The sequence below is a fragment of the Felis catus genome, chromosome B2, assembly GCF_018350175.1.
Source record: "Felis catus isolate Fca126 chromosome B2, F.catus_Fca126_mat1.0, whole genome shotgun sequence".
NCBI classification, from domain to species: domain Eukaryota; kingdom Metazoa; phylum Chordata; class Mammalia; order Carnivora; family Felidae; genus Felis; species Felis catus.
Window position 1 is genome coordinate 75,193,637 of NC_058372.1, and position 16,627 is coordinate 75,210,263.

The 16,627-nt window shown below is 36.9% G+C and overlaps 1 protein-coding gene across 3 annotated transcripts in view; it reads left to right on the forward strand.

The window, feature by feature from the left end:
* The window catches only part of CYB5R4 (cytochrome b5 reductase 4), a 100,385-nt gene that overhangs the window by 24,033 nt on the left and 59,725 nt on the right, over positions 1 to 16,627 (forward strand). For all 3 annotated transcript variants that reach the window (XM_019830915.3, XM_019830914.3, XM_003986344.4), the window contains exons 3-4: positions 12,480 to 12,580; positions 16,160 to 16,241. In XM_019830915.3, the coding sequence (XP_019686474.2) occupies positions 12,480 to 12,580; positions 16,160 to 16,241 (183 nt within the window). The remainder of the gene's footprint in view (positions 1 to 12,479; positions 12,581 to 16,159; positions 16,242 to 16,627) is intronic.

Below are 16,627 nucleotides of genomic sequence, written 5' to 3' on the forward strand. Positions count from 1 at the left end.
TAGAAAGCAGGCAGGTTTTCTGCCTCTCCCCCACCCCCTTCCTGACAGCTGAGCTTTGCCTTGTATCTGTAGAGAAGGAGGAGGACAGGGCAGAAGGTGTAGGCTGGGAGCAATTTCCCTGTCTTCCTTCCAGTGCTAGAAGACCTCTGTTTTGTATTGGCACAGAATCTGGGCATGAGTGGGCTTTCTGTCCCTTCTCCAGTGTTTATCTTGCATTTGCCTAGTGTTGGACCAGAATAAAAGAGGAGCTGTGTTTTCTTCCCTTTGCAGCAGCAGCTAACTTTTGCTTGGTATCAATACAAGGACTCGAAGGTGAGAGACTTTACTGTACCTTCCCAGCAACAGGCAACTTTTGCTGCGTGTCAGGATTCAATCTGAAGCATGGGTGAATTTCTCACTTCTGCCCCACCAGTAGCTGATAACCACCTTGTATTCATGCAGTCCGAAAGTGTAGACGGACTTTTCTTGGCACTTCTGCTCTACCCTCAAATCTTAGAGCAGGCACTACACACCGGTGCCAGCAATATCCCTTTCTCAGCTCTGCTCATGCTGGTTCTCGGGAGCATCTCAGGGGGTGGGAGACTATGAAGAAGAAATTTGTGAGTGGGTACAGGATTTTCTGTGTCTGAGGCCCTCAGATTCTAAATTGGCATCAGTGCACATTTGACCCTTAAGCATTTTGTTAAAATTTCAGTTGTTTTATAGCAACATCTCTTTTTTCTGTGCTTTGTCAAAGATGAAACAATTCTTGTGTCCCATCTCCTCTGAGGGGCTCGTCACTCTGGATTTTAGATAAATGGTTGACTTATGACCTCACCTCCCTGATGGGCTCAAAAACGTTTGGTTTTTCTGGATTGTCTGGCTTTTTCTTTTTGTTAAGAGTAGGAACAAATTTTTCTTGTGGCTTTCTGTTCTGAATTTTGTCATTATATCAAGTAATCTTTGCAGCTGACTTGCTTTAGAAAATAAAAAATAATCCAAAGCACAAGGACATATTTTCTTCTTTTTTTTCCCCAAGTAGTTAATAGCAAGTCAGTCGAGTGCTGGTAGCTATCACTGGTAGAACTAAAGCATGGGCAGACAGGGAAATGATCCCATGGAATAGGGAAAACCCATCTTTTAGAGAGAGGGTGTCTTGCTTAATAGGATGTAAACTTTAAATCCAGCTTAAGTAGATAGCACATGTGACTCTTGCTAATGATGTTTGCTCATTGTTCTCCCTAAGAGAGGTTTGTGAATTGTTTTCAAAATATTTAGACTATAACTGATTGCTCAGACCGTTGGTTAATTTTTAGTGCTTTTGCTGATTAATTTCCTTTTAGATAAATATCAGGGTTGTTTTTCCTTATACTAATGCCACATGAGATGATCTTTGATAATTATGCCCTGTTGACCTTCTGAAGTGCATAGAGGCCTTTTTCACATTCTATTTAAATTTTCTCATGCAAACTGAGGCATTCAGGTCAGACTCTCTTAGCTTTTTTGTAGATTGAATTTACCATCATTGAAGTTGTTTGGTGGAATTAGAAGCTCCAAGTTGTATTCCGGACAGTTGTTACCTAACTTTTCTCTAGGTTCTGTAAAGCAGTGCTGGTCCCATTTTTCATCTTTCTTTTCCTTTTTAAAATTGCACCACAGGTTGACACTTTAAGTTGTTTAAAAACCAACCTTAATTTTAGAGGCTTTTTTCAAATGTTTGTCCTTTTATGTCGAGAGTGATGAAACAGAGAGCTAAATGGAAGCTGTCTGTGTGTGGACAGAACTTTTCTATGAATTGCTGCACTGGCAGGTGTCCCCAGCCTCCTGTATGCAAGTCTTTAGGGGTAGAATCCTCCTCCTCATCTGTAAATAAGTATTCTGAGGGCTCTGTGGGAAATGGGAGCTGCTGGGATGGTGGTGGTAGGAGGTGGATCTTAATGTTTTGACATGTAAACTTTGCTTCAGGTTTTTAGTTCAGACCTCTCCTCCACTTCAGTAAGTGTTTCTCTGGTTCATCCTCTCCAGAGAGTAAACTACACTTCTTGCAGGGTTGGGGAGGGGCTGGTCGCTTGGTTGTGTAGGATGGGGGAGGGGATTTAAGGCTTATGTTGCTTCTTATATTGAATTTTGAGACCTTCATGCACCCTGACTTCAGAAGGGCCTGGAATTTCTGAGTCTTACGGTTTTGGGGGGTTATTTTGCACACATTGGCTTTTTATAGGTTCCCCTCCAACTTATACAAGCTTTATTTTTTTACCTTTCTTCATGCTGCTAAGTATGTTGTCACTCATGCATTTGGCTTTCAGACTTCCAAAACTTTATTGCTGTCATCTCCTCTTCTGATTTCTGTGTCTTTATGGCTTTATGTGTTATTTGTCCTTCACTGTCATTTTAGAAACTTCTCAGGAGTGTGGGAGACAAATGAATGCTTTCAATCTTGAAATGCTTTCAAATCTTGAATTACTATCCACCATCTTGTAAGCCTAGTTTCTAGTCACTGTTCTTAAATACCAAGGCCACGTTTACTTTAAGTTGTTATGAAATCCATTTGTCTTTCATAAATTTCTCTTCCATTTTTCTCCGTTGAAATTAGCAAGGTATTATTACCTAGTTTTCTAAAATAATATGCAGGGTTGAGTTTTAGGTTATAGCTAATTGTCTCCTATTGGACTAACACTCCAGCAAACACCAACTATAAGCTCAAGACAAAATATTTTTTAAAAATAACTATCTAAAGAAACTGGCAAACAACCAAAACAGACAGAAACTAGAGGTTAGGAGTTATCCGTATTTAGAAGAAGGAACTACTGGGTGAGTTTCCCATTTCAGATGGTATTTAACTTGAAGTCATGCCCAGCTTGGTACTGTAAGGATGACTAAAACTCAGGGGAGACTCCCAGTTGTACTGGCTTGAAGAACTAGATGACAGAGTTTGGGGCATCTGGAACAACTGGAAAGTGAGGGAGAAAATCCAGAAAAAGAGAAATCTAGAGATGAATATAAACTGTATAAATCTTGCATAGACAGACTCTGACTGTTCCAGTAAGGCTAAAAGCACCGAATAGAAGTTTCAGTTTTCATTCCCACAAAGGGGAAACAGAGTTTTGGGGTTTGAGTCCAATTAATCGCGTACTAAAACAGTCATTCTCTTTGGAGGAAGGTAACAGAATTTAGAGTTTCTGCAACATATTATTTACAATGGCCAGAATATAATTCAAAATTTGCAGACATGCTGAAGAGAAAAGGCAATTATCGGAGAGTGACTGAGATGATCCAGATGTTAAATTTAAAAGGATTCAAAAGGATTTTAAGGCACCTATTATAACTATACTCATGAAAATAAAGAAATGCATGTATATAATGAATGAACAAATAGGAAATCTCAGCCGAGAAAAAGAAACTATAAAGATGTGGAAATTTAGAATTGAAAAATATAATACATGAAATAAAAATTTTTACTAAATGGGCTTAATAGCAGATTAGAGGTAACAGAAGTAAGATTTAGTAAACTTGCAGATAGATTAATAGAAGTTATATAATCTGAAAAAGAGAGGAAAATGATTAGAAAGAATTTGAACAAAGGCTCAGGGACCTACAGGACAAAATAAAAATGTCTAGTATATGTGTAGTCGTAGTTCTAGAAGGAGAGGAAAAGGAGAATGGGGCAGAAAAATATATGAAAACATGATGGCCAGAAATTTCCCAAATTTGGTGAAACACATGAAATTGTCAATTTAGAAGCTTAGCAGATCCAAGCATAATCAATACAAACCATATTACATAGAGGTACATTATACTCAAACTGCCTAAAGCCAAAAATAAAGAGAAAATCTTGACAACAGTGAGACACACACACACACACACACACACACACACACACACACACACGGAAACAATAAAAATGATTTGTTGAAGGAAAAAAACCTACAGCATCAGCCCTGAATTCTGTATCTTTAAAGTTACAGAATTCCTTAAAGAGAAAAAGGAAATAAAGACTTTTTCAGATAAGCAAAAACTGAGAATTCAGCACTAGCTGACCTACGCCATAAGGAGTTTGACAGGAAGTTCATCAGGTTGAAGGGTAATGATACCAGATGTAAGCTCAGATCTTTAGGAAATGGTAAATATGTGAATAAAGAGGAAAAAATTACTTTTTCCCCTCTTACCTGTTAAAAAAAGGTACCTAATGTTTAAAGCAAAAATTATAACATTCTACTGAGGGGTTGCACAAAGTATAGGGAATGGAGAGTGGTAAATGGTTTTTATATTAAATGTAAAAAGGGGTACAGTATTAACTCAAGTGGATTGGTTATAGTTAAGGACATATACTATATATCCCTAGAACAATCACTTAAAAAATAATGTAAAGAGGTGTAACTAAAAAGTCAGTAGATCAAATGAAATTCTAAAAAATACTTTGTTAACCCAAAAGAAGGCAGGGAAAGAGGAACAGAGACACAGGCAGAAAACTTGGAAGAAGAAAAAGAAAATTTGAGAATAAGAATGAAGACTGATAAAATGGTAGCTCTGAATTCAGCCACATCAATAATCAAGTATAAATGGACCAGTTATTTGAATTGAAAGAGATTGTGTGTTTGTGTGTGTCAAGACCTAACTACATGATGGCTATAAGGGATACACTTTGTTGGTTTGTTTATTTTAGTGTTTTGTATAATTTTGTCTTTAGTTTTACATTCCCAGTCAAAACATTGGTTTCCAAAGTACCTTAGGTCAACTCCTTCCCTTTTTTTTTCTTTTTTTATTGAAGTATAATTAACACATAGTGTTATATTAGTTTCAGGTGTATAGTATAATGATTCAACAATTCTATACATTACTCAGTGCTCATTACTATATGTGCACTCTTAATCCCCTCCGTGTATTTCACCCATCCCCCAACCCGCCTCCTCTCTGGGAACCACTAGTTTTTTTTCTCTGTATTTAAGAGTCACTTTTTTGTCTCTTTTTTTCTTTGTCCATTTGTTTTGTTTCTTACATTCCACTTATGAGTGAAATCATATGGTATTTGTCTGTCTGACTTATTTCACTTTGCGTAATCCTTCTAGGTTCATCCAAATCCTTCTAGGTTTATTGCAAATGGCAAGACCTCATTCTTTTTTTATGGCTGACCAATATACCACTGTGTATATAATATACCACATCTTTATCCATTCATCAATCAATGGACACTTGGGTTGCTTTCATATCTTGGCCATTGTAAATAATGCTGTAATAAACATAAGGGTGCATGTATCTTTTCAAATTAGTGGCTTTGTTTTCTTTGGATAAATACCCAGTAGTGGAATTATAGATTCTACAGTATTTCCATTTTTAATTTTTTTGATGAACTTCATACTGTTTTCCACAGTGGCTGCACCAATTTGATTTCCTACTGCTGGTACGTGAGGGTTCCTTTTTCTCCACATCCTTGCTAACACTTGTTATTTCTCATGTTTTTGATTTTACTCATTCTGACAGATACGAGGTGATATCTCATTGTGGATTGATCTGCATTTTTTTTTATGATAAATGATGTTGAGCATGTTTTCATGTGCCTGGTGACCATTTGTATCTCTTTGTAGAAATGTCTGTTCAGGTGCTCTGTATAAGGGATACATTTTAAATATAAGGAGACAGAAAGGTTGAAAGTAAATGCTTAGAAAAACATATACTGTCTAGATAGTAAGTATAATAAGATTGGACTATATTAAAATTAGATAAAAGCTATAACCAGACAAAGACAAGAAATCTTACTAGAGATAAAGAGTCAGTTCATTAGGAAGACTGTTTATGCCTTGTAACAAAGTTTCAAAATACATGAGACAAACATTAATAGTATTGAAAGATAGACTTAACATCCACAATCATTGTTGCATATTTTAACACCCTCTCTCAGCAGTTGCTAGGAGAAACTAGATAAATATCAGTAGATGTAAAATAAAAATAATGTGCTATTTCTTTATTGAACACAAGATGGCAAAGTAGTCACAGTTTCACTTGCAAAACTGGATCTGCATTTGAATACTGTGAAATAAGCTATGATTTTACTGTGTTAACCCAGTAAACATGTTTCCTTTAGAGCCCTTCATTTATTTTAGAGCCAACAAAATGAACTGTGGTAAATAGAAATACTACAGGGGCTCCTAAGTGGCTGAGTTGATTAAGTGACCAACTCTTGATTTCAGTTTAGGTCATGCTCTCGCGGTTCGTGGGATTGAGCCCTATGTCTTAAACCTGGGAAAACTCGGGGCGCCTGGGTGGCTCAGTCGGTTGGGCGTCTGACTTCAGCTCAGGTCACGATCTCGCGGTCCGTGAGTTCGAGCCCCGCATCGGGCTCTGGGCTGATGGCTCAGAGCCTGGAGCCTGCTTCTGATTCTGTGTCTCCCTCTCTTCTCTGCCCCTCCTCCGTTCATGCTCTGTCTCTCTCTGTCTCAAAAATAAATAAACGTTAAAAAAAATTAAAAAACTGGGAAAACTCTAAAGTCAGTTTTTAGTCTGATTTCTCATTAGTACAGGACTTAACCTCTATAAGATCTACAGACCATCATCCATCATGTACTTAAATAGTACCAGTGTCTCGGAGCTCACTGCTTATTTAAAGGTTTGAGTTCAATGTTCAGTATCATTTTTATACCTAAAAACTAATGTTGCCATTTTGCACAGAAAGAACTCTTCTCCATCTTGGTAAATGCCCCTCGTTTTTCACATATACTTTTTATATTTGTTGTAATTTAAACCCTAACTGTTACTGCTAAAGACTAAGGCATCGTGCAACACAATGTTTAACTTTATGTGTAAGAATTTTAAAAACCCACAATAAAACATAAAAGAAAAGAAAATATACCAGTTGCCTAACCTAGCTAACAGTATTACTGTGATTGAGCATTAAATGTAGTCCTGAACTTCCTAGCAGCCAAGTAAAAGAGACACTAGTAACACTGGTCACATGATCTGAACTTAAAAAGTATTAAAAAGAAACAAGCAAACAAAAGGAGACTCATTAGTTTTTTGAAAAGGAGAAATCACCTTTGAGTTTTTGATACTAATGTTGTGAAGAATCTGAGTCCCTGTATAGCGGTCACTGACCGCAGATGCTATGGTTTAGCAATATGCAGAAACATTCTTTAGCCATCCTCCCCAGCTCTAGGTAACCACTAATGTCCTTTCTGTCTCTTGAGACTTGCAAATTTAGGACATTTCATTTAAATGAAAGCATGAAATATATGGTCTTTTGTGTTTGCCTTCTTTCACTTAGTATACTATTTTCAGGGTTCATCCATGTTGTAGCATGTGTCAATACTTCAGTATTTTTTCTGGCTGAATATTACTCCACATATGGATATGATACACTTTCTTTATCTGTTCATCAGCTCATTGACATTTAAGTTAGTATGAAGTATGTTGCTATGAACATTCATGTACACGTTTTTGCATGAGCATATATTTTTCTTTCTTTTGAGTATTCACCTAGGAATAAATCTGGATCACATACAGTCTATTTTTAACCTTTTGAGGAACTGCCAGACGTGTTCCATTCTCGGCAACATTGTGTGAAACTTCATTTCAGAGCACTCTTTTTCAGTTACCACTCCAACTTCCCATAGGTAGAAAAAGCCTTTTCCCACCTACAGAACCTGAATCACATATCTCGATAAGTGAACTCACAACTGGATTGCAGCAAGCCTCAACTTATTCTCAGTGCCAGCTCTATAGCAGACACCACAGTGTAAGACTCAAGTGACATTTATACCTATTAATCTATCTCCCAGATGAGGCTCCCATACCTTTTCAGGTTATGTAACCATATGTGAACCCTAAAAGCTCACCAGTAAGGAGTGAACTGCATCCCCATGGTTCAGGCCACACACCCACTAATAATTTGTCATTTTTTCTTTGTTCTATTTTATGTCAGAGAGTCTCAAAGCATGATCCAGGGTTCCTGAGGGAGCTCAAAACTCTTTTGGTGGGTGGTCCAAGGCCAAAAATTCTTTGTAGTAATACTGTTATCTGCCTTTTAAAAAAATACTTCTTTCACAGGTATATAAGATTAGGTGCAGAAGGTGACATGAGAATACAGGTGTCAACTATTAAGCCACACTTTAAAGATATGTGCCAAGATTTAAAACAATGGCACTTCTCTAGTTTTTTTTTTTTATTGGAAAATATAGTTATTTTTCATAAAAATACCTATTATTTGGGATAATATATAGTGAGCTTATTGTTTTTATTTTTTTATTTTTTTTTTATTTTTAAAATTTTTTTTCAATGTTTTTATTTATTTTTGGGACAGAGAGAGACAGAGCATGAACGGGGGAGGGGCAGAGAGAGAGGGAGACACAGAATCGGAAACGGGCTCCAGGCTCCGAGCCATCAGCCCAGAGCCCGACGCGGGGCTCGAACTCACGGACCGCGAGATCGTGACCTGGCTGAAGTCGGACGTTTAACCGACTGCGCCACCCAGGCGCCCCATTGTTTTTATTTTTAATTTAAAAATATTCTTTAAATTTCTTTCTTTTCTTTTTCTCTTTGTCTTTTTCTCTTTCCATCTTTCGTTGTTTTATTAAAGAACAGGGACAGGACCCGTGGGCAGAAAGAGCTGCCTTTTTAAATTTCTTAATTTTCATTTATGAAAGGTAAAAACATCAATAGATATAACCATCATAAACAAAAGCTCCTTTGGGGGTCCTCAATTTTTTAAAGAGTGAAGAGATCTTCATGTCCCCAAATTTGAGAACTACCGCTGTAAGTAAAAGTGGTATTTTTGTAGTCAGATTTAAAATTAATCTTTGTTTAAAATTCAAACATAGATTTAACTCTAAAGCCCCACATGGTATTCGTTCAACAAAAATTTATTTACTGCCTATCACGTACATGCCAAGTATTATGCAGTATTTCTGTTTTTAAAATTTATTTATTTTGAGAGACAGTGTGTGTGCAAGCATAAGCTAGAGAGGGGCAGAGAGAGAGAGGGAGAGAGAGAGAGAGAGGGAGAGAGAGAACCCCAAGTAGTGTAAGTTTCTGAGGATGCAAAGCACTAACTGGTCATTTTAAAGTGCGTAATTGTTATTCTAAGAACTTAGTTGAGAGCTCAGAGTTCCAGACCTATTAACACAAAAGAGATAGCTTACTGCGAAAATATTGGCACAGGTACTACCAGTACCTTGCCTAGAAAACTTAGTGTAGCCATTGTTCTGAGTGCATGTTTTCGATTGCACGGCAACTCTGCTAGGATGAGTTAGCTAAAAATGTACCCCTGAATATTGCTTGGGCATTTAAAAGGTGATGTATTTAAACATTAGAGCATATGTTCCTGATAAAACTGTTGTATTTTAATTTTAATTTTTAATAAGTAGTTCTTTTTTATCTATATTTTTTCCCTTACATTGAGATATAATTGACATATAGCACTTTTTAAGTTTATGATGTACAACATTATGATTTGTATGTGTATATATTGTGAAATTAACTTGCTTTTATTAACAGTAGTCAGGCAATCTGTCCCTGGTCAGAATTTATAAAACAAAATCCAGGAAAAAAAAAAGCAGTACAAAGAAGGGAACGGATAGATAAGATGGATGGATGGATGGATGGATGGATGGATGGACCAATGGATGGATGGATGTTTGGGTAGATGGGTGGATGAGTGGATGGATAGATCAACTCATCAATAAAGTCAATAGATACTCTCCTTAAATCTTCCCCTGCAACTGAAGGTGACCCAAGTAGATCATCTAAAAGCACCAATTGGACTGTAACCAGAGGATCTTGGTCACAGCAATTTTGTACCATTCAGGATTGGTGTTTTATGAATCTCTTCCTGCCTATTTTTGTTCTTAATGTCATTATTAGGATTTAGGTTTTGCAGAATTTATTAATAGCCTAGCATAAAGTTGAGATTATGTCTGTGGGCCCCCAAATACTATCTGTTTAATAGGCAATCAGTTGTATACACCTGCCATACTTGAGCAACTAAAGCTGTAGGAAGAAGTTGTGTCATTGCAAAATTTAGAAAGTTGCAAAATTAGTTTCTAAAAACCAGGTAGTAAGGATATAGGAAGCTAGAGGCTTGTTTTTTAAAAAGCATATATAGTACAAACAGAATACAGTGAAGCACAGAAGGAGAGCATAAGGTTCGGTTCTTTGCATTTGTTTTCTTCTGCCACATTCAAGTTTTAGTTTTCAGGAATGCTTTTGAAAAGAAAAAAGGGGGGCGCCTGGGTGGCGCAGTCGGTTAAGCGTCTGACTTCAGCCAGGTCACGATCTCGCGGTCCGTGAGTTTGAGCCCCGCGTCGGGCTCTGGGCTGATGGCTCGGAGCCTGGAGCCTGTTTCCGATTCTGTGTCTCCCTCTCTCTCTGCCCCTCCCCCGTTCATGCTCTGTCTCTCTCTGTCCCAAAAATAAATAAAAAACGTTGAAAAAAAATTAAAAAAAAAAGGAAAAAGGAAGGACATAAAATAGAGGAAGAAAAAGAGAGAAGAGTGAGCCTCGGCACCAGACGAAAAACATCATTTGCATTTTTGGAGCTAGGTTTATATGTCATAATTAACAAATCATGAGCCAGATGTGGTTGGATCTAACATTTCTTGGGCCGAGACATTAAGTCTCAATTCCTTATAGTGAGGGATTGTCTAGGCATTCCTGGTCTTGTCCCTTTAAAGAACATGGGGAGTTGTTCAGGTCCAGAGTGAGTTGATGAGAGAGGCTGAAGGTCAGTCTAAAGGGTCGGGAGGCTGAAGAGAATTTGTGTGGGGTGTTTTAGGCTTTCTATGCTGATTCTGGATAGCTGGCAGGGCTGCCTGCCTGGTTGTCTTTCTGCTGGTTACTGACAGGTAATGAAATTCCATCAAAGACGGTGCGTGATCGTGTGTTCTAAGTCTCATGTTTTGAGAAACTCTAGTCAAGGTTTGGTTACAGGGGAAGTTTGGGATTCTTTTGTCTGGAAGGCATTCTGTCTTTAAAAAATCAATTGGGAATAATTCTGATCCTAATCATTATCTCTGGCATTTGTGGACTATGGATTTCGAAGCACTAAACAATAGGAAAAATTCCTTCCAAATTTGGTGGAGAGGATGGATAGGGAAGAAGGACGGGGGAAACTCCACCAGTTGCTTTTTTTTTTTTTTCTCCTCAGACTTACTTGGAGGACTGCTGAAAGATTTTGTGAATTTACTTCTTTTTGTTGCCTAAATTGCTTTTTAAGCAGTTTTATGAAGAAATCTACCTGGTTGGTTATTCTCTAAAATTAAACTTGTCGAAAAACTACAGTGCCTTTTTGGGTCTGAAACCCAATCACTTCTTTCCTCCCAAGATTATTCTGTAGATGAACATTTTAAGTTATCTGAGGTGATTTAAATTCATGGAAGTCATAACATAGAGAGGGAAATGTCCTGGATAGAAGAAAACCACTTGTCCTCATGGCACCCTTGAGGTGTCTTCAGGGCTGGATTTATCTACTCTGTAGTTTTCAAGTAAAGGACTAAAAAGCAACTCATTTCTTTGAGAAGGCTAGCAACTCCTAGCCTTCTTGCTTTGAGAACAAAGCAACTCCTCCTTTGTTGTTTCCTGTTCTTTTTTTTAAAAATGATAACCATACATTTAAATGTATGAACAGATGAAATAAGTACTCTGGGAAGATAAAGGGTTTATTAAGATCTAAACAATAATCTTTGTTCCTTGGGCAACTGCAGAAAAGAATTGTGCTTGCTTTCCCAGAGCATGCCTAAGTGGCCCAGGCACCCTTGATTGCTTGGTGTTCACTGAGATGATCAGACACATGGATGAGACCTTGATTCTTTTTCATCAGATTCTCCTATCAGGGCAGTAGAGGATGATGAAGTAGAAATATTAGAGAGAGAGAGAGCTTTTAAAAATTATAAACAGTGTTTGATTATTTCTTTGTGTTAGGAGGCAATTTTCTATAGGGTTTTCAGATATTTGCACGTCTTATGAGCAGAAGTACTGACTGTCTTTTCAAGGATGTGTGCATAGTAAACAACCTCAGGAGGTAGAGCTAGTGACTCTAGAGCAAAGGACCACTTGCGTACTGTTGGGTACAATAAAGAAAAGATCTTCCTCCAGAACGAAGGACACGTGTGCTTACTGCTCGTTATAAAAGACTTGACTTTCCTAAACTCAAATTTCCCCTCTTGTCATGCAGCACATTGAGTGTACAGGTATGATCTGACCCTCTTCCCAAAGGTCTGTAGGAATTGGGGTTCAGGGAACTCATGCAAATGCTGATATTGTGGCTACTGCTAGTGATGTGAGTACTAAACTGTCCTCTGTGTCTGTTTTCTGCCGAGGACCCATGAAACTGGCAGGCTAACTTGTTAGCTTGCGAGTATGGTGAAATCTTTGATCGTTTATGTTTTTAATACTTAGAAATAATAATGATTTGTTAAAAAGGATGTATTTGAAAAGATTTATTGAAACTTACATTTCTAGTTTGTATAATTTTTAAGGAGTTTTTTTATGATATGATTTCCTCTTGTTTTGATACAGGGTTTGTTTATAATGTCACTCCATATATGGAGTATCATCCTGGTGGAGAAGATGAACTAATGAGAGCAGCAGGATCAGATGGTACTGACCTTTTTGATCAGGTAAGGTGGTGAAATTAATCATACTATTACAGTGGGAAGGTTCTCTTAGATTTAGCAGTGTGATAGTTGTAGAAAAAAAATAGTTGCACAAATTTCATATGCATTGGCTTGAATTTTGAAATTTGGGAAGATGCTCGAGAGTAACAACTGTTTAATTTGTCTTTGAATTATTTTACTATAATTTTAGAGATGGTTTCAAACCTGTATCCAGGAGTCTCCTCTTAAGTGCTTGCTGTCTCCTCTGCTAGCAGCTGATTACTCAGTTTTTATTAATTTTGATTATGATGACGAGTGGCTTATGGACGACAGTAACAATTGGAAAAAAGAACAAGCCACTTAGCTTCTCTGCCCTTAGTTTTTTCTCATTTGGGAATTGTTATATAATTGGCTTATCTTGCTGTACTGAATCTGCTTATCATGTAGAAAATCAGATGATTAATGAATAGAAAACTTATTTTTCCTAGAGTGATAGCAGAGATTCTGAATGTATATTTCAAAAGACGTTTATTTAAATTAGTCATCTTTCCCCTTACATTGACTAAAAACAAACATTGGCTCTTATACTATTTTAAAGTTACATAGAGTTATGTTTACTGCTGTCAATAGGGTAAACTGTTATTTTGAAACAATCTTGAGAAGAACAGAAATTTGCTTTTGTCTCACATATACTTTATTTTGTATTTTGTGATGATTATCCACGTTGTAGTACTGGGATTTTACCATTTCAGATACCAGAGTCAGATTGGGTTATTTTTAGAGTTGACTTCTGAACAAATATAATTTGATTTCTGTTCCTTCTACTTTTTCATCCATTTTAGGATTTAATTTTTGACCAGGTTGCCAGAAATATAGTTTGTTTTATATTTAAATGTACTTAATGTGCATCTGCTTAAATAGCAGAATCCTATTTGCAATTAGTGTTCTTCCTTGGTTGGAGAAAAGTCATGTTTGGCCATTGGTCATAATAGCATTCTCCTTGGGAGGTTCTTATTGCTGTTTTTTTTTTTTTTTTTAATTTTTAACTTTTAATTTTTACTTATTTTGAGAGAGAAAGAGACAGAGAGACAGCATGAGCAAGGGAGGGAGAGATAGATAGAGAGAAAATCCCAAGCAGACTCCACACTGTCAGCACAAAGCCCAACGCTGGCTCCAACTCATGAAACTGCGAGATCATGACCTGAGAGCCATATGCTTAACCAACTAAGCCACCCAGGTGCCCCCTTATTGCTGTTTTAAGGCAAATTCTCATCGTCATTTGGTAGTTGTTATTGTCTCTCAATGCAAGCCAAATAGAAAAGTTTGGAAGCATTTGTGTGAAAAATTGTCTGCCATACTTTTTTCTTATATCTATTCTGTAACCTCTTGATTCTGAATATACTCTTCCACAAGAAGATTCCTCAGTAAAATCTAGTCCTATTTATATTCCTCAGTGTTGTGAAGTTAATATGGACCTTATTTAAGCAAAATTGTTTCGGAGAAGTCACAAGAACTGCTATAGTGTTAAATTCTTTAGCAGTTTAAACAGTATGTTACTTACCAGATTGCTGCGTTCGCCTTGGCTTTCATAGGACCAGTGACGTTTATTTAAGACTTTCACTTACCACAGAAGTAAACAACTTTATATTCTAGATTCTGTGGTGAAGCTTTTTATATCTTTAAACACTGGAGAACTTATTCATGGCTAGTATTTCAGCTGCACAAAGAATATTAAATAATCTTTTCTCTGTCAGATTTGTCTTTACTTTAGATCCTGCTTCTGACCTCTTGTTGTGTATTTTCAGATGCTTGATGGGCAATTTGATAACCTGTTGGCACTTCAACTCATTTTGCTCTCAAATAATATCAACCCATCTACTTCCTTTTTACTCCCCCTCTGTTTTCCTCTTTCTGGTAATGGGGACTTGAAGCCACTTAAGTAATTTTTGCCTTTTCTCATTGTGCACCACTATCTGGTCACTAGCGAAATCCCATGATGCTGTCTTTAAACATTACATTCTTTTCTCTCTTCCCACTGCCTTAGATCAAGTCATTATCACCTTCTCTGGCCCTACCATTGTAACACTGTACAGATCCCTTTACTTTCCAGTACCAATGTAAATAACATGACAGCTAGATTAGTGTTCTTAAAGACAGTCATCTTAGCACCTTGTTCTACAGCTCTCTGATGCTCACCATTGACAGTGGGATAAATCAAAAGTCATTATCATGGCCTTTGAGGCCTTCAAAAGACTGTATTAAAGTAAATGTCCTCAATATGCATTTGGCTTTGAGCAAATGGAAGTACTTTGAGCCAATCACCCGTTCTATGATTGGGATACCTCATACTTTTGCCTCCTTGGATATCCTTCTTCTTCATTTATCTGTTAAAATTCTACCCAATGCTCTAGCCCCAGGGATAGTGCTTTACATGTTATTGGATGCTCCATAAATATTTGGTATATGGAATTTTAATTTATATTAATAAATGGAGGCTCCTTTATAATTATATACGTACATTGCATATTTGTTATTTTAGTATATATTTACTAACTCAGGAGTGTACACAAGCATTCTCATATCAGTATTATTTGACCTGATTATTTTCCTGATTATCTAGTATTTTATTGAATAATTTATTAGTTTTCTTTTACTGGTCTTTTACAATTCGACATCTAGGTTGTTTCCAATATTTTGCTAATATAAATAGTGCTGTGATGAATATCCTGGTACTTACATCTTCGTGTGTATGTGAATATTTTCTCAGGTAAATTCACAAATTACTCAGTGAAAGAGCTGCATATTTTTAGGCTTTTAATGTATATTGAGAAGGTGTCCTCCAGAGGGTGTTTAAATTTAATTCCCACTGATGAGTCAGGCAACAAATAATGGCAGTTGTTTTCCTTGATGTGACAATCTCAGTCTGTTCATTTTCAAGAAAATGTCTGTCAGATACCCAAGTCTGAATAACCAGTTTGTTTATCAGTCATTTTTTTTTCTTTTACATATCAATGGTCTTCTGAGACAAAAGCTCGGTTCAGTTTGCAAATCAAATAATTGCCTGGGTATTTTCCTTCAAGGTGAGGATCTTACTTTGCAGCAGAAGCGTTTTTGAGAACTTCTCATTTTGTTACACAGAATGTAAGCAAGACCTCTACTCAGACGTTGAGACTTAAGAAAATTAATAATTTCTTCTACTTCATAAAGCATATTCTTAAATGAAACCAATCCCCCAGCCCCCATGGGTATGTGATGGTGAAGAATATAAAGATTGAAACCTCTGCCTTGACTTGCCAGCATGCAAGCAGTTTTACCTAGCATTGCCTTTTTCACGTTATTGCAAGCGTCAACACTGGTGAAAAAGACAAATAACATCTTAGTATTATTATGAAACTAGTTGAGACCTCATGGGTATCTGAAAGGTCTGTACACGGCACTTGGAGAACATTGTACGCTGCCTTCCTGTCACTCCCTTACTGGCTAATTGAATCTGCTTAGTTTTCCAGAGCAGTCTAAGTATGTTTAGTTTTGCTCCGAATAAAATTAGAACATCTCATGGAGTCAGAGTCATGTTGCTTCTCTGTCATTTACATCCCACACCAGGTTCATCGTTGGGTCAATTATGAATCCATGCTGAAAGAATGCCTGGTTGGCAGAATGGCAGTTAAACCTGCTCTTCCTAAAGGTAAGTTGTGCCAAGTGCTAACCTGGCAGTGATGTGTAACACGCACATACTTTTTTTTACTTAGATTTCGACAGATAGATTTAAAGAAATCATTATATTGTTCTTATTTTTCACCGGCCTCCTGGTCCAGCCACTGTAAAGATTTTAAATGAATGAATGAATGAATGAAGCAATGACTTAACCTTAGAATATTGACAGGTTTTGAGAGAACATTCATACGTGTGAGGAATGAGCATTATGGAAGTGAATGGACTCTATTTACTTCTTATTTAGTTTTCATTATTAGTCTTTTATTCTGTTGTTACATGGGTTAGCTAGAACACTTGGTTAAAGTTGAATTTTAGACTCGTTTTTGAGAATTTATTTTTTTGAATATGTAATACAGT